Raw genomic sequence first — 18797 nt, 5'->3', positions numbered from 1 at the left:
CATCAGTATGCAGATGTCACCCAGCTCTACCTCTCCTTTAAATGAGAACCAGTGAAGGCGGTGAAGGTACTGTGTGAGTGCCTGGAGGCAGTTGGAGAATGGATGGCGGCTAACAGATTGAAGTTGAATCCTGACAAGACAGAAGTACTGTTTCTGGGGGACAGGGAGCGGGTGAGTGTGGGGGATTCCCTGGTCTTGAATGGGGTAACTGTGCCCCTGAAGGACCAGGTGCGCAGCCTGGGAGTCATTTTGGACTCACAGCTGTCCATGGAGGCACAGGTTAACTCTGTGTCTAGGGCAGCTGTCTACCAGCTCCACCTGGTACGCAGGCTAAGACCCTACCTGCCCGCGAACTGTCTCGCCAGAGTGGTGCATGCTCTAGTTATCTCATGATTGGACTACTGCACCGTGCTTTACGTGGGGCTATCTTTGAAGTTGACCCGGAAACTGCAATTCATCCAGAATGCGACAGCCAGACTGGTGACTGGGAGTGGCCGCCGGGACCACATAACACCAGTTCTGAGAGATCTGCATTGGCTCGCAGTACATTTCCGAGCACGATTCAAAGTGTTGGTGCTGACCTTTAAAGCCCTAAACGGCCTCGGTCCTGTATATCTGAAGGAGCGTCTCCACCCCCATCGTTCAGCCCAGACACTGAGATCCAGCGCCGAGGGCCTTCTGGTGGTTCCCTCATTCCGAGAAGTGAGGCTACAGGGAACCAGACAGAGGGCCTTCTCGGTAGTGGCGCCCGCCCTGTGGAACGCCCTCCCATCAGTTGTCAAAGAGATAAACAATTACCTGACATTCAGAAGACATCTTAAGGCAGCCCTGTTCAGGGAAGTTTTTAATATGTAACGCTGTAATGTTTTTAACACTTGATTGGGGGCCGCCCAGAGTGGCTGGGGAAACTCAGCCAGATGGGCGGGGTATAAATAATAAATTATTATTATTATTATTATTATTATTATTATTATTATTATTACAAAGCAATGAACCTGGGAAAGTAAATTATTGCTCACTTACTGTCTTCTTCTTGTCTCCTCTTCAGGGGCTCGCATCTGTTTGGCAATGCAGATGGCAAAGATCGAAATATTCATTTTCCTGACCAGCCTGCTGAGGGCATTCAGTTTTCAGCTGCCAGAAGGAGTCAAAGAACTCAATCAAGAGGCTATAATAGGGACTTCAGCACAACCCCATCCTTATAAACTCTGTGCAGTTCCCCGCTGCAACACATAAGAAAATAGGAAAATATTAGGTGCTGCACCCCTGCTTCCTGCACTCGGTGACCCCTTGGCCACTCCTGACACATGAACCCCCTAGCATTTCCCCTTCTCTTCCCATCTCATCCCATGCAGCTACTGAGGTCTCTTTTCACCTTTGCAGCTCCATTTCTGAAGCCACTTCTCTCTTATCTTCTGCAGCTCTGCTTTGCATCTATTTTCCCCTTCACCCCATCTCCCCCTTTTCTTTTGGCCCTTTCATGCCCCCGCTTTCATCTTCATCCCTCTCCTAATGCCTCCTTACTCCCTCCTTTTTGACAACTTCCTTTGCATCCCCATTCTTACTCTTGCTCCTTTTTCTCCCCCCCTCCTCCTTCCTTTTCTCAAATATCCCTTACACACACATTCCCACACCTCCTCCTCTCTGCATCTTCTGCAGCCCCCTTCTAACACCCCCCATGCTATGTTATTGTATCTTTAAGACGAGTAGACTCCTAAGAGCAAGGCTATCAGCTTCTCCAGTTGAATAATGTTCAGTTTCTTTGATGGATACTGTACATGTGTGCTTGTTAATAAAATATCTCTTCTAAATCACTACATTGAACCTGGAACCCAGAACGCGGACCACACAAGGTATCAGGAGTGAAATAGGTTGTGTGGAGGCACTATGCAATATCTGAAGGCTTCACATCCTTTATCCCAGTTAAGGAATGGAAGGGGGAGAAGTTTGAAACAGACGTTCCCCTGACTCCCACTAGCCTTTCCTTCAATGACAGAAGTTTGAGTAAAATGGAGATGGTGGAAAACTGAGATAACTGTGGCTTTAGAAATAATGGAGGGATGGAGGAACACTGAGCAATTGGTGTGTGTGTGTGTGTGTGTGTGTGTGTGTAACATTTTAACAAGGAGAAACAGCAGAGATGGGTACGGAAGCAACCACCCAAAAGCTACGAAAACAGAAGAATGAAATGGAAAGTGGAATTAAAGAGGACAAAGAGACTTTGGAAAACAATATGGATGAAGGATTGCCAGAACAGAAGGATGAAATGGTGGAGCTGGAGGCAACAGATGGTGTAATGAAGAAGTCCTTCACAAAAGGTGACTAGAGGACTGAAACAGCCAATGGCGGTGTTGTGATGTTGGAGGAGTGGAAGGAAGCCACAGATGAAGAGATGAAGAGACATCCTAAGCTGGCAGAGATAGATTTGGGAGAGAAAGGAGTCTGCACACAACTTGGAGTAAATTTAGAGAGGAAAGCGATCAAACCTCTGGAACTTTTCTTGGAAAAAGAATGGAAGAAGTGTAAATGGAAGGGCTATTTTTTCACAACCAAGATGGAAATTCACAGCAAACACAACGGGTTCAGGTTGTGTCCTTCAGAACAGGAGAAATCAAGCTTGCTGCCTCTTCCAAGTGACAGCCCTGGAGATATTTGAAGGTGGCTCTCATATCTCCTCTCAGTCTCTTCTTCTCCAGGATAAAGATGGGCAGATATTTCTATCTTGGCCTGCAACCCTTTAAGCAGAAATGCTAGAAATCGACCCTGGAATTTTAAGCATGCAAAGACTCTTTGCATCTTTCCTCATGCCCTGCTCAGAATCAGTCTCTCATTTCGAAGGTATTCAGTTGGATGGGTCAGAGGGAAGAGTGAATTTAGAGTATAAGCTGTCATGTCAGAACCCTCTCTTGGGCTCAAGGGAGAGAAACATATTGCACTCATGAATTTATATGTAAATTATGCTTGTTGTTTAACTGTTGCCAGCCTGACAAGTAAAGATTTATCTTCAACTATTTGTTTATCTTCAACTATTTTTAAAATCACAAATAGCTAACAAAGGTTAGGGGCTCAGTCATGGCCAGCAGGTGGTGATAGAGAATGGCAAGAAGATTTTGAAGTCAATCCCAGAAACCAGCAACTCAGCACAGTAAATGATATTTTTTGCAGATTTACCCCTTGATCCATGTCTGTTGTACTTCCTGGCACAACATAGTCTCAAAGTTTAGTTCATTAAATTTTACTATTTTTTTTACAGTTCATTAAATGTTTACTACCCACCCACCCAAAGGACTTTCATTGGTGATATTTTCCAGTCCAATTCTGAATATGTGGCTTGTTTCCACTTTACACCTGTGAATTTTCACTTACAACACTTTCACTTGACAAGCCTTTCATTAGTAAGCCAAACGTTCCCTGCTTTTGAAGACAGGGAAGTCAAAAAACTGCATGCCAAAGCACACTAAGTGGTGTCTCAGTGCTTTTCGCAAGGAGAGCAATAACTGCTGCTCTTTTAATCCTTTAGTCATGGGAGTCAGTCTTTCAAGAGGTAGGTTGTTGGCCTCCTCTAGCTATTCAGTTTCTGGGTCAGTACTCCGGAACTCTGGTGGCCTGTCGTTTCCCCTTCTGTTTGCACATACACGGTTACAGTTCAAATGTCTCCCGGGGATGGGGAGTTCTGACTGCTTGCTTAGGGCATCTTATGAGCTTTTCTAAACAGGTTTCTGGGCTCAGAAACCTACCCCCCTCCCTCCACCACTTTGATGCTTCCAAAAAACCTCACACAACTGTTTTTACACTGGAGTTTTATCCAGACAAATTTCTTTCTTTCTTCTGCTTGTCACCCTACAATCAAAAAAACTGCAGAGCAGAAAGAGACCCCTGAGGGTTGTCCAAGCCATCCCTCTGTAATGCAGGGAATGCCAACCAAAGCATAGTAATAGTAGTAGTAGTAGTAGTATAGTGGTAGTAGTATAATAATTGAAGGCAAATTCCCATTTCTTCCTCAAACAATCTTCTGAAAGCCTTCAATGAACAAGAGTCCATAATCTGGTTAAGTGTTCCAACAAAAGTGGGTCATTTAACTTTTATCAAAATGCTATTCTTTCAGCTCATATCATTGGTGATTACTACCTGTTCAGTCTCTGGGATAGAAATTTCAAGGTTGGGGGTGTTCCAAGAAAACTCCTTGGATTCTTGACCAGGGAACGGTGAAGATATGGAGCAAATGAATTTGCCCTGGGCTGAATGAAGCTTGCTGCTTGCAGTTTGCAAAGCACATTTGCAAAGCAACTTCCTCCTGAACACGTTATCATGTACAGGAAGCTGGCAAGACATTGTCATGTCTCCTGTTTCACAATTTTGGGGCTGGAAAAAAAATATAAAGGTGTAAAACAGTTTTGCTTTTCTGAAACTCTCTGCAATAACACTGTCTCCTTCACTTGAGGTCTTCTGTGGACAACAAGCTTAATATGAGTCAGCAGTGTGATGCAATTACAAAAAAAACTAAAGCTGTTCTAGGCTGCATCAGCAGTCTCAGTCTCAGTCAGTTTTATTGCACATAGCCAAAGGCTGTCGCAATGTACACAGAATTATTTGACAATTAAAAAAATATGTACTGAATTGATAAAAAAGACTTAAAACATTTATATTATTAAAACATTAAGTACTCTAAACAGAGCTATAAAAGTACCCCAATGTACAAATAAAAACATTAAACAATAAAATTCATAAGCTAAAATCATCACATGGTCATTAATGTTAAAAACAATATCAATTAATACAGTGTGCAATTTGGTGACAAAGATAGAGCATAGCCTGAGGTAGATAGATAGGATCAAATGAATTCATCTCCTCTACAGTTAATGGCTACCTTGGCTATATAATCTGCTCTAATTTTCCTAGCAGCAGTTGCAAAAAGTGCTACACGCCAGGTCACATACTTATCTGTGTCTGCGAGGAGATATAAAATCATGACAAAGGGGTTCTGGTCAGGGGACCCTGTCATTATAGGTACTAAAAATCTTTTTCTTGCATCATTATATAAAGGACAGTGCAAGATATAATGCATAAGGTCCTCTACTTCAGAACATCCCCTAATGCAAACACGTTCGTTTTTTGGTATGCCTCTGTGTCTCCCATCTCTATAAGTAGAGCTTATTGTATTTAGTCGTAGCTCTGTAAAACCTTTTTGAAGTTGTGCAAAAGTCAGTTCATTAAACTAAGATATGTGTTCATTAGCCTCTCTAAGTTTAAAATACAATGGGGCGCATGTAGATGTGTGCATAGAGTTTAGATCGTTTTTAGTTGCCACTGCCCTTATAGTTCGTTTAAAGATATTTTTCTGGGAATATAAGGGAAGTTCTTTAATCTCAGTCACTGAGAGGTCATATTTGCCCATCAGTTGGGCAGCATGAGGTACCCAGTTTTTAAGGGGTAATCCATTCAAGAGCTCAATCAGGCATTTTTTGGGTAGCCTTGTGTTGTCCATCTTTTGAACTCTAAACCAGTAACAGAGAATTCTTTTATCTATTTGGCTCTCTATGCTCAACATGCGAGTTTCCAACCTGACCATGGCAGATTCCATGTCTTTGGGTAAACCTAAAAGAACTCTTAAAAAATAATTCTGCGGGGGTTCCAAACCAGAGACCTTTGAGGTACCCCAAACCTCTGCACCATATAGAATCTGGGCCATTGTTTTTGCTTTATACACAGATAGAGCTGGGTTGACCAAATTCCCACCTTTACAGGCAGCGAATTTCAGAATAGCTTTTGCTGATTTAAAGGCTTGCAATTTAATATTGGATAGCTGTGTATTCCAAGATGCCATTTCTGATATTTAAACGCATTTACTTGGTTTATGATGTGTTCATCCAGGTGCCAAACATGCTTTTTAGAACGCTTCCCAAATACAATGACCTGCATCTTATCATAATCATAGTTTATAGATAAAGCATTCCCTGTGCAATATGAACTTAATTTTGCAAGCAGCCGTCTCAGGCCCACCTGGGTTCTAGATACAAGTACTAGGTCATCAGCATACATTAAAACTGAGAGTTTTTGGTCGAGAATTGTGACGGGGGCAAACTGTAGGCCCTCCAGTTCTTTAACCATGTCATTAATATAAAAATTAAACAGGAAATGTGCCAAAATGCATCCCTGTTTGACTCCAATAATGGTCTTAATTCTAGCGGTGAGATGGCCAGCCAGATCCACCTTTACTTGTATTGATGTGTCAGTATATAATGTTTTGATGAGAAATAATAGACGGGGGTCTATATTTGTCTTTTCCCATTTTTGCCACAATGCATGTCTTGGGACCGTATCAAAAGCTGACTTTAAATCGATAAAAACAACATATAATTTTTGCTTCAAATTATGGATGTATTTACATAGCAGAAAGTTCATCACAAAGCACTGGTCCAATGTGGATTTCCCTCTTTGGAAGCCTGCCTGGACTTCAGATATCACCTTATTTGTATCTGCCCATTCTTCTAGTCTCCCAAGAAGGAGCCTGGCATATAGTTTGGAGGCTACATCTAACAAACTAATGGGTCTATAATTGGCAGGGTTTTTCTTATCACCCTTTTTATATATTGGGGCAATTATACTCAACTTCCACCCTTCAGGTATGCGACCTGAGCTGTTAATGTATCTGCTGCATCAGCAGATATATAATGTCCAGATTAAGGGAAGTAATAGTTTTCTCCTGGGACTCGGCTACATTTGTAAAGATAAAGCTCTTTCTATGCTTTATAACACTATGACACCAGATGGCGCAGTGGAGTCCCATTTTTCGCCAAAGGAACTTCCCTGTATGACGTTTACAATGCATTTAAGTGGGGAAGGATATCAGTAATAAAAATGAATGTGAAGTGACTTTCCAAAATGTAAAAACTGTTGCTAGAATGGTATGCTAAAGATGAACAAGTTAAATCAGTGATGATACAATAGACAAGAGATATTGGGCATAATATACCATTCTCATCTTGGGAAAAGTTATGGAGGGAAGATTTAAAATTCACAGCATGCTGTACATGGAAAACTTTGTGAGAATGATGTATCATGGTATCTAACACCTACTAAATTAGCAAAAATGTATAGAACTGCTACAAATATTGGTTGGCTATGTAAAGATGAAGAAGGCACCCTCCACCATACATGGGGACCTGCAAGATAACAAAAGCATTTTGGGAAATGATATATAATGAATTGAAAAAAAATATTTAAAATAACCTTTGTGAAGAAATCCAGAAGCGTTTTTACTAGGAATCTAAGGTGCAGAAATACCAAAGGAGCAGAAACGACTATTTATGTATGCGACGACAGCAGCACCTATACTTTTGGCTCTGAGAAGGAAAAAAGATAAAGTCCTTACCAGAGAAGAATGGTTGATAAAAATGATGGACTATGCCAAAATGGCAAAAATGACCGGAAAGATTAGAAACCAAGAAGGATAACTTTAATAAGGAATGGGGAAAATTTGTAAGTTCCCTTGGAGAACACTGTACACAATTAAAAACATTAGCAGCATTGTAACAACACTTGTAATGTAACAAGAACTATGGTAAGAATGGAATTTTTAGGAAAAAACGGAGAACATTATATGATGCAGTTGAATGGAATCCATGGAATCTCAGCTCAGGGAAGTCCAAGGATTCAGAGAATCATATATGTTTATGATTATGACTTTTATTTGAATGTGAATGTTAATTGTAAAATTGAACAATAATTTTAAAAATACAATGTGTTTAACTGAATCGCTTCTTTGATATGTATTGATCCAGTCCTGTTCTGGAGGGTAGGACTCAAATCAATGGCTTCATGTTACAAAAAAGAAGATTCAGATATAAACATATGGAAAAACTTACTGACAGTAAGAGCTTTTTGATGGTGGAATGGTCTCCCTTGGGAGATTGTGGACTCTCCTCCTTGGAGGTATTTAAGCAGAAGTTGGATGGCCATGTGTCGTGGATGTCTTTAGCTGAGATTCCAGCATTGGAGGGAGTTGGACTAGATGGCCCTCAGGGTCCCTTCCAACTCTACAATTCACTGGGACCCGGGGGAATGCCATGACCTAGAACCAAATGTAGACACCCACTGGGGTAAGCACAGCATGTAGGCAGTTCGGATCATACATTGCTTTCAGAGAGTGATTACAGAACTAATATTTCTGCTCTAAGTCGGTTTCTAAGAAGCACTGTCCTTGTCCTTCTCCACTGATGGAACTCTAATGTGGAGTCAGAAGCACTTTCCACCCACAACCCATCCCAAGAACCAGATTTACAAGGATTAAGAAGACCTGTGCCATTCAAGAAGGCCTGTAGCTGGCCCACACTACCAAATCAACATGGCAAATTACAGTAGCATCTGATCTATAAGATGCAAGGCCAAAATGGGGGAGGTGCAATAATAATAATCAAAATATCTTTCAAACGAGGATATTCCACCCCACAATGAAGTACTAACCATAGTTGTAATTAGTACAATCTCTGTTTCTCATTGGAACCTAATGAACCATGAGTCAAACACATATGCTATGCCCACAAGTCCATATGCCAGGGATCATTGAGGGTTTTGAGGCATGATGGCATACACTGGCTGAACACCAAGGAATGGTGGGAAGTACGACCTGGGGAATTTCCAAGGGATGGGAAATGATATATAATGAGATGGAAAAAATGTTGAAATATACGTTCATTAAAAAACCAGAAGCATTTTTACTAGGCATTGTAGGGGATGATATAAATAGAAATGATTGTAAGCTGTTTTTGTATGCAATGACGGCAGCAAGAATATTATTGGCACAAAAATGGAAGCAAGAAGAATAACCGACAAAAGAAGATTGGAGTATGAAATTGATGGACTATGCAGAATTAGACAAACTAACGGGAAGAATTCGAAACCAGAGATTCACAGAAGATTGACGTAAATTTATGGACTATTTGAAAAGTAATTGTGATGACCAGATTACATTTGTAAGTTTGCAAGAAGTTTTGTAAGGGGAATAATTTGAATTATTGCATTATTGAACGAAAAGGATGCTGTTAGTTATGATAATTAAAGGCAATATGAATTTAAGAAATGCAGAAGAAATTATAAAAATGGGAGAGCACCAGAGGAGCTGATGGTAGTCCAAAAAGATTGCATAAGAGGTGAAATTTTGTGGAATGTATGATAATTATTATGTTGTAAAATTAATTTTTTCTTTAAAAAAGGAGGTGCAAAGGTGTTTGTGTACAGCATAGTAACAGCTAACCTATATTCCACCATGTAAAAGTCTTTAAGTACATGTGGGAGGATTATAGAGAGCATAATCCTGTTTAAGAGTAGACATGATGAAATTGTCTGACATGACGAATTTAGCTTCATTAATTCCAATGAATTAATTCCCTGTGGAACGCCTTCCTATCAGATGTCAAAGAGATAAACAACTACGTGACATTCAGAAGACATCTTAAGGCAGCCCTGTTCAGGGAAGTTTTAAATGCGTGACATCTTAGTGTATTTTTGGTCTTTGTGGAAGCCGCCCACAGTGGCTGGGGAAACCCAGCCAGATTGGCGGGGTACAAATAATAAATTATTATTATTATTATTATTATTATTATTATTATTATTAATCATAGACATACGTTACAGCTCAATTGCCAGGAATTAAAAGAATAATATCAGCACCAATCATTCTGTGTAACTTCAAAGAGCAAGAAGGCATGGCAGGAAGCCTGAGGAGCAAGTGCAGAATGTTAATGAGAGATAAAGCACTGACTCCTTTCCCAGCTGGATTTTCCCGCTGGATATCTTTTTAAATTAAGTGTGGCTAGTCCTCATGCCATCATATGACACATTAGTTTGGGTGTATGAAAACCTGGCTTCAGCACATGTGGAGATTTGGTTGATTATGGCATCCCTAACAAGCACAAAATACTGCTTCTCTCGGCAAGCTCTTCCAACATCTTTTGGGCACAGACTCATGTAGCAAAGGACTCCTCCAGAAAACTTTTTGATTATGCATTCATCCTGATTTGTGCTCATAATAATTTCAAGGTGGTTACATCCAAGTCCATTTTCAATACTATTTATGCCTGCATAGATTTTTGAGGTGGTCATACAGTTTCATTTCCATTCCATCACATCCTTTAACTTTCTACTGAAAACTACACATGCACAGACTTATTTTTGTTGCACTTTTGCAATATATATAGTTTCCCCAGACAGCAATAATGCGGGAGTGTTCAGGAAGCATTGCAGAAGAACTAACAAAGCAGAATATTCTTGTCAAGAATATGGTGCAGAATTCACCCTCAATAAAAATCCCGCCTGGTGGAACCAGTAGAACTAGTAACTGGTTGACATTACACATTATATCCTTAAAAATGGTGTGGGGAAAATTGGCTGAATTGGTTTTGTTTGCTGAAACTTTTCAGCATACTGGCTAATCTAAACAAACAAATAAATAGCAAAAACAAAAACAAAGAAAGGAAAAGAGAGAGAGAAATGCAAAGACCTCTCTCAAAGGTAGATCTTAACTCTTGTCTCACACAGAAGGGAGTGGACCCTCCCAGCTCTCACCTGGGTGCTTCCCTTTCTTCCCCCAGTCTCCCACCCTGGGAGATCTTTCCTTCTCTGCCTCTCACACAGGGTCTTTCACTAGCCAGAAATCAACTTCATGTGTGTATTCAAAATATTCTAAATGTTCATTCCAGTATGATATCCAATTGTATTCCGAGATAATATCCAGCTGTTCCTTGTTCTGCTAGGTGATATTTCCCCCCATCTTCAGCCCCAGACATTGCTATGAGTCAACAATAGTCCTCTTCCAATCCAGGATGATGACTTTATTTCTCTCCCCCCCCCAAAAAAAAATCCAACCATTCCTCCATATTTAAAACCATAAATCCTTCATTTTTATTTAAACAGGAAACTCCCCACTGTAGTCATTTTTAAAAAACCCATAGTTATTTACTTGTTGTATATTCCTTATTTTACACCCTTATTTATATCTTACGATCCCATTTCATGTAGGGAAATTTATCAAGAGAAAAAGAAAAGCACTTCCATTTCTACCACTTCCATTCTTTTCCCAATAGCATCACCAAAAGCTTAATAGGTTTTTCCTCTAAATTCCTTCTAAATTATACCCAGAATCCTTTCTGCATCATCTTGTAATTCTCTGCTTTAGAGAGACTAAGCAGCTCTTACATGCAAAGGCATGAACTTCAGTAAACATTGTTTGTTCTGAGATGGCAACTTTTCACATTGATTTCTGTAAGTAATAATTTCTCCTTGATTTTCCATAGGTATTGCATTATCAAATGGTCACACTTGGAGGCTTTTGGGCATCGATTAGCTCTTGAAGGTGAAAGGTTCCAGAAACTGATGGAAGCCATGGATTTTCTCCTAAAATTTATAAGTAGCTTTGTTCATGCTGTGAGTGGTCATTTTCATATTTACTAAGCCAAAAAGGTCTCCCAAGGGCCTTAATACCACAAATCAGTATTCTGGAATGCATTCTGATAGAGGATAGAGGGTTGGAGAAATGAGATCAGGTTTAAATTGATCTGAGATAAGGGCCACTTACTATCTCACAGAATTGATGATTTTGAGTTATGGTGCTGGAGGAGACTCTTTAGAGTCCCATGGACTGCAAGAAGATCAAACGTATCCATTCTTAAGGAAACCAGCCCTGAGTGCTCACTGGAAGGACAGATCCTGAAGCTGAGGCTCCAATACTTTGGCCACCTCATGAGAAGAGAAGACTCCCTGGAAAAGACCCTGATGTTGGGAAAGATGGAGGGCACAAGGAGAAGGGGATGATAGAGGATGAGATGGTTGGACAGTGTTCTCGAAGCTAGAAACATGAGTCTGACCAAACTGCGGGAGGCAGTGGAAGACAGGAGTGCCTGGCGTGCTCTGGTCCATGGGGTCACGAAGAGTCGGACACGACTAAATGACTAAACAACAACAACAACTATCTCACAGCCTCATCAATTTCTCATGATTATCACTGAGATAAAAAATGTTAGGAATGGCCCTTCCCAGAGTGACAGTGAAGACTCTTGGGAGGCGGTGGCGATGGACTTTATCACGGACTTGCCACCCTCTCAGAAAAAAACAGTAGTCTGGCTGGTGGTGGACTTGTTCACGAAAATGGTGCACTTTGTGCCGTGTTCAAAGTTGCCATCAGCACAGGAAATGGCGCAGTTGTTTGTCAACCATGTGTTCAAGCTGCACGGGTTGCCATTGCAAGTGATTTCAGTCAGAGGGAAACAATTTACCTCGCAATTCTGGAGGAGGCTGATGCAACTGTTGGAGGTGGAAGTGTGTCTGATTGATTCCTGCCCACACTGAGAGTGATGCAAGCCTCCCCCGTCCTGGAATGCAGACTATAAATTCCCAAGACAGCACAGGGCAAACATTGGCTCAAGAGGAGGAGGAGGGGCAGGCCGCCCCAGAGTCTCCTCAGAGCAGGCAAAATAGTAGAGTACACGTGCAATGGTAGCCCAGTAAGAGGTGGAGTAACCAGTGGAGGATATCCTGCTCGCGTCAACAGCTTCATCCAGTGGGTCCAACTATCTCATAGCGAGAGAACTGAGCCGGGAGGGTTCAGAGTGAGCTACTGTGTAAATACTCAATAAATCTAAGAGTAATGAAGCTGCAAGCTTGCTGTGTCTTGGTGTGAGAGAGACATTGTAAACCTGACAAAAAACATGAGTAAGAAGACTTTGTCCACCTCAGGAGACTTTTTGGAGGAAAGAAGGGATAAAGATGGAACAATGACATTCAGAACCGGTCTCGAGAGCCCACCAAAGGGACCAAAGGTGAACAAATAACCCTTTCAAAAAGGGAATTACATAGTTTTGTTGCCATCGTGGAAAACTAAATTTGTCTACTTTCTACCCACTTAGCAGTGACAATCATGATGGTGTCCAAGGTGTGGCGCCTGGGTGCACTTCTAAGCCTAAAATTTCAGATTAAAACTACAGAGTGAAAGGAAAGGATGACTTTTTTCTGCCTCCCCACTTCCAGCCACTCTCTGAAGAATGGAGAAGAGACACTCTTAAGAATATTAGGGGGTCAGGTAGGGCAAGCATGGCTTTGTTTTCTGCAGTCTTCAGGTGAGGACTAGACCATGTGAAAAATGAATATAAGATTTTAGCTGCAGTTCATTCATTTTCAGCTTTGCATTCATGTTATTAAAGAAGCACACCTAAAATTCTGCTTCTGCACCTATAACCTAGGTTTAAGGTGCCATTTAGCTCATAGCTTTCATATTTTCTAACACTGATTTATATTAGTCAACTTTTCTTTTCTAGCTCCTTATGTATTCAGAAAATGTAAGTAAATGATCTTTAATGAAAAAACAAGGAAGGAAAAGAAACATCTTTCTTCAAGGTCCAGCAACTGGAGGAACGTGTAGCTACGCTCCAAAGAATTAGAGAGCTGGAGCTCTTCTTGGAAGCAGCAGAGCACACCGTCTCCACCAAGGAGGAGACAGGAGACTCCCCTGGGAAGGAGGCTAGTTCACCAACACAGGAGCCCAATATGTGGAGAAACGTGACTCAAAGAAGTAGGAGGCCCAGGGTTCGCTCTGATTGTTTAGAAATACACAATCGCTTTGAGGTCCTCTCCCCTAGCATGGAAGACAAAGAGCAGACTCCATTTGAGGATCTCTCCTTCATTACAGTCGATCAGGTATATGAAGATGAGCAGCAAAGTCAGTCCTCAGGGAATGTGCAGGCGACCTTGGAACGGACCGCTCACGGAAGAACCCCGACCAAACCTAAGAGGAGGCGTGTAGTGGTGATAGGGGATTCCCTACTGAGGGGAACAGAAGCAGTGATCTGTGGGCCTGACAAGATGTCTCGGGAAGTGTGCTGTCTCCCCGGGGCTAAGATCCAAGATGTAACTGAACGACTGCAAGGAATCATAAAACCCACTGACAAATACCCCTTCCTCTTGGTTCATGTGGGAACCAATGACACTGCAAGCAATAGCCTCCAGAAGATCAAAAGAGACTATGAGGCTCTGGGCAGGAAATTGAAGCAATTAAATGCACAAATCGTCATCTCATCTGTCCTCCCAGTTGAACGACGTGGCCCAGGGAGAGAGGGGAAAATAGTGGAAGTAAACAGCTGGCTTCGCAAATGGTGTAAACAGGAACGGTTTGGATTCTTAGATCACGGACTGCAGTTTCTTGAAGATGGACTTCTGGCAAGCGATGGGCTGCACCTCACAACGGTTGGGAGGAATGTTTTTGCCAAAAAACTCAGAAACCTCATCAGGAGGGCTTTAAACTGACTAATGTGGGGGAGGGAGACAGTGCTCCTGAAGGTAGGAGTCTATCAATTGATGAAGATGATCATCCAAATGTCATAGACCAAATGGAGCAAACAGCAAGCAGACCTAGTGGTGGGAGGAAAAAATCCTTAAATAAGAGACACAGGGGAATGACTAATGGACTTCAATGTCTGTACACTAATGCACAAAGCATGGGAAATAAACAAGATGAGCTTGAGCTCTTGGTACAGCAAACTAAATATGACATAATAGGCATCACTGAAACCTGGTGGGATAAGTCCCACGATTGGAATGTAAAAATGGAGGGATACAATCTATTTCAGAGAAACAGACCAGACAAGAAAGGAGGAGGAGTGGCGTTATATGTCAGGGATGTGTATACCAGTGAAGAGATCCAAGATTTAGAACCTCAAAGCCAAAGTGAGAGCATTTGGGTCAAAATTAAGGGAGAGAAGAATAACAGTGACCTCATTGTGGGAGTTTACTATAGATCCCCAAGGCAAACAGAGGACATAGATGATGCCTTCATGGAACAGATGGCCAAGTATGCAAAAGGAAGGGAGATGGTAGTAATGGGGGACTTCAATTACCCAGATATTTGTTGGATGTCAAACTCAGCCAAGAGCATAAGGTCAAAGAGATTCCTCACTGGCCTTACAGACAACTTTATTGTCCAGAAAGTGGGAGAAGCAACAAGAGGAACAGCCATTTTAGATCTGGTCCTAACCAATGTCGATGACCTGGTTAATGGGGTAGAAGTGGAAGGATCATTAGGCGCAAGTGATCATGCTCTTCTGAAGTTTACTATACAGCGGAAAGGAGCAGCCAAGCATATAGGACTCAGTTTCTTGACTTTAAGAAAGCCGACTTCATAAAACTTAGGGAAGTGCTGGGTGAGATCCCATGGACAGTAATACTAAAAGGAAAGGGAGTTCATGATGGCTGGGAGTTTGTTAAGAGGGAGATAGTAAAAGCACAACTTCAGGCAATACCAATGAGACGGAAACATGGAAGGTGCCTAAAGAAGCCAGGGTGGCTATCTAAAGAACTTTTAACTGAGTTAAGATTAAAAAAGGATGTGTACAAAAAATGGAAAAGGGGGGAAACCACCAAAGAGGAATTCAAACAAATAGCCAGCACGTGTAGACACAAAGTCAGAAAAGCTAAAGCACAGAATGAACTCAGGCTTGCTAGAGAAGTTAAAAGCAACAAAAAAGGCTTTTATGGGTATGTTCGTAGCAAAAGGAAGAACCAAGAAACAGTGGGGTCACTCAGAGGAGAAGATGGTGAAATGCAAACAGGGGACACAGAAAGGGCTGAACTCCTCAATGCCTTCTTTGCCTCAGTCTTCTCCGATAAAGAAAACAATGCCCGACCTGAAGAATTTGGAGCAAATGATTCAGCAGAGAAAACACAGCCCAGAATAACTAAGGAGATAGTACAAGAATACTTGGCTAGTTTAGATGTATTCAAGTCTCCAGGGCCAGATGAACTGCATCCAAGAGTATTAAAAGAACTGGCAGATGTGATCTCAGAACCACTGGCAATCATCTTTGAGAATTCCTGGAGAACAGGCGAAGTCCCGGCAGACTGGAGGAGGGCAAATGTTGTCCCTATTTTCAAAAAGGGGGAAAGAGAGGACCCAAATAATTACCGCCCAGTCAGTCTGACATCAATACCAGGGAAGATTCTGGAGCAGATCATTAAGCAAACAATCTGTGAGCACCTAGAAAGGAATGCTGTGATCACCAATAGTCAGCATGGATTTCTGAAAAATAAGTCATGTCAGACTAACCTGATCTCATTTTTTGACAGAATTACAAGCCTGGTAGATGAAGGGAACGCAGTGGATGTAGTCTACCTTGATTTCAGCAAGGCATTTGACAAGGTGCCCCATGATATTCTTGTAAAGAAGCTGGTAAAATGCGGTCTTGACTATGCTACCACTCAGTGGATTTGTAACTGGCTGACTGACCGGATGCAAAGGGTGCTCATCAATGGTTCCTCTTCATCCTGGAGAAGAGTGACTAGTGGTGTGCCACAGGGTTCTGTCTTGGGCCCGGTCTTATTCAACATCTTTATCAACGACTTGGATGATGGACTCAAGGGCATCCTGATCAAATTTGCAGATGACACCAAACTGGGAGGGGTGGCTAACACCCCAGAGGACAGGATCACACTTCAAAACGACCTTGACAGATTAGAGAACTGGGCCAAAACAAACAAGATGAATTTTAACAGGGAGAAATGTAAAGTATTGCACTTGGGCAACAAAAATGAGAGGCACAAATACAAGATGGGTGACACCTGGCTTGAGAGCAGTACATGTGAAAAGGATCTAGGAGTCTTGGTTGACAACAAACTTGACATGAGCCAACAGTGTGACGCGGCAGCTAAAAAAGCCAATGCAATTCTGGGCTGCATCAATAGGAGTATAGCATCTAGATCAAGGGAAGTTATAGTGCCACTGTATTCTGCTCTGGTCAGACCTCACCTGGAGTACTGTGTCCAGTTCTGGGCACCACAGTTCAAGAAGGACATTGACAAACTGGAACGTGTCCAGAGGAGGGCAACCCAAATGGTCAAAGGCCTGGAAACGATGCCTTATGAGGAACGGCTAAGGGAGCTGGGCATGTTTAGCCTGGAGAAGAGGAGGTTAAGGGGGGATATGATAGCCATGTTCAAATATATAAAAGGATGTCACATAGAGGAGGGAGAAAGGTTGTTTTCTGCTGCTCCAGAGAAGCGGACACGGAGCAATGGATCCAAACTACAAGAAAGAAGATTCCACCTAAACATTAGGAAGAACTTCCTGACAGTAAGAGCTGTTCGACAGTGGAATTTGCTGCCAAGGAGTGTGGTGGAGTCTTCTTCTTTGGAGGTCTTTAAGCAGAGGCTTGACAACCATATGTCAGGAGTGCTCTGATGGTGTTTCCTGCTTGGCAGGGGGTTGGACTCGATGACCCTTGTGGTCTCTTCCAACTCTATGATTCTATGATTCTCTAAGGTTTAATTTTTGGAGAGGAAAGATCGGCATTAAATGACTGTTGAACTGGAGGATTTAATAAATACAACTAAAAATTAAAAAAATGGAGAAGTGTACATTTTGAACGATGGCTCTCCATTTGTGTATTAGGCAAATTTGCTTTTAAATGTGAACTGACCTGAATTTCCCCTCATCCCTATTCTCCACCCACCCCCCACCTACCACAAAAGGCCACTAACTTGTTCCAGGAGGGGTCCTCTGATTGTGCCCAGTTTTGGAATGATGCCTGGGAGCTGGGAATATATTTTGAGCCATAGTTTTCTTTCACATTTTCAGCTAGGGACAATTCACAGAATCCAATCATTGTGGAATTCCAGAGAAGCTATAGACACCTTTTTTTTTTTGTGAGACTCAAACTAATATGCTAGCCCTGAAGATTAATGCAGATCATATTTTTTAAGTGCTAATCCAAAGCACAAACCGTTTGAACACGCTTCCTCATGGTAATGTCAGCATTTCTGCCATCTTTCCTTTTTTAAAAAAAATAAATTAATCAAATTACAACAAAAATTACAAACATTGAATCCAAAATAAAACTATGCAACCGGGGGGGGGGGACAGAAAAAGGGGGGGGAGCACACATCTACAAATAAAACCGTATCTACATTCTAATCTATTCATTACATACATATGCACATATTGACTTCCTTCCTTTGTTCTAAGACCTCAGAAATTTTACTCTTTCTAAATTGTTGTGATTACCTCTATCGTTATACTTTTTACATCATTTTGCTTTTTATTTAACCCTACAAAGCATCATTCATTACATACCAATATGCTTACTCCAGAACAATGTTTTTTTCATATACTGTGGCACATTCCCATTCTTTTAATAATTTCTGGTCCAATTGTCCTCTTATGAATGCTGTGAGTCTTGCCAGATTTATATATTCACAAAATTAAATTTGCCGTTCTTTCATTGATGGATTTTTCCCCCTTTCCAATTTTTTGCTATAAGCATCCTGGCAGCTGTCGTTGCATGAAGGAATACTTTCCTTTGATTGTGAAGTATATCGTTTGTGATTATACCTAAAAGGAATGCCTCTGGTTTCTTACTGAAAGATATTTTAAACATCTTTTTGATTTCTTCATATATTTCATTCCAAAATTGTTTAATAGGTCGACATTCCCACCACATATGAAACATTGTTCCTATTTCTTTCTTGCATCTCCAACAGGTATTTGATTTTAATTTGTAAATTTTAGCCAATTTTACTGGAATTAAGTACCATTGGTACACCATTTGCATCAAATTTTCTCTGATTGTGTAACATGCCGTAAATTTAATATCACATTTCCATAACTTCTCCCATTGTTCAAGCCGAATTGCGTAACCTATATCGCATGCCCATTTAGTCATAACTTCTTTTATTTCTTCCTCCTTTAACTCCCATTCTAATAAAAAATTATACAATTTAGATATACTCTTTTTTGAGTTTTGTAGTAGTGCTTTTTGTAA

The 18797-nt window shown here is 41.3% G+C and overlaps 1 protein-coding gene and 2 long non-coding RNA genes across 3 annotated transcripts in view; 2 read left to right on the top strand and 1 right to left on the bottom strand.

Moving 5' to 3' along the window:
* Positions 1-3008, top strand: part of LOC310678528 — a 60425-nt gene extending 57417 nt beyond the window's left edge. The window contains exon 2 of the long non-coding RNA XR_014511817.1: positions 2006-3008. This is a non-coding gene — a long non-coding RNA (uncharacterized lncRNA). The remainder of the gene's footprint in view (positions 1-2005) is intronic.
* Positions 1-3008, top strand: part of LOC310678384 (cytochrome P450 2J2-like) — a 28745-nt gene extending 25737 nt beyond the window's left edge. The window contains exon 9 of the mRNA XM_083442298.1: positions 1049-3008. Coding sequence (XP_083298424.1) covers positions 1049-1236 — 188 coding nt within the window. The 3' untranslated portion in view covers positions 1237-3008. The remainder of the gene's footprint in view (positions 1-1048) is intronic.
* The window catches only part of LOC310678493, a 157294-nt gene extending 152772 nt beyond the window's left edge, over positions 1-4522 (bottom strand). Inside the window, exon 1 of the long non-coding RNA XR_014511774.1 lies at positions 3840-4522. This is a non-coding gene — a long non-coding RNA (uncharacterized lncRNA). The remainder of the gene's footprint in view (positions 1-3839) is intronic.
* Between the last annotated feature and the right edge of the window lie 14275 nt (positions 4523-18797).

This window comes from Podarcis tiliguerta, assembly GCF_965153285.1.
Source record: "Podarcis tiliguerta genome assembly, chromosome: 5".
In the NCBI taxonomy this organism is placed as follows: Eukaryota; Metazoa; Chordata; class Lepidosauria; order Squamata; family Lacertidae; genus Podarcis; species Podarcis tiliguerta.
Note: the sequence above shows the minus strand (reverse complement) of the source record. Positions and strands in the feature narration are given on the sequence as shown.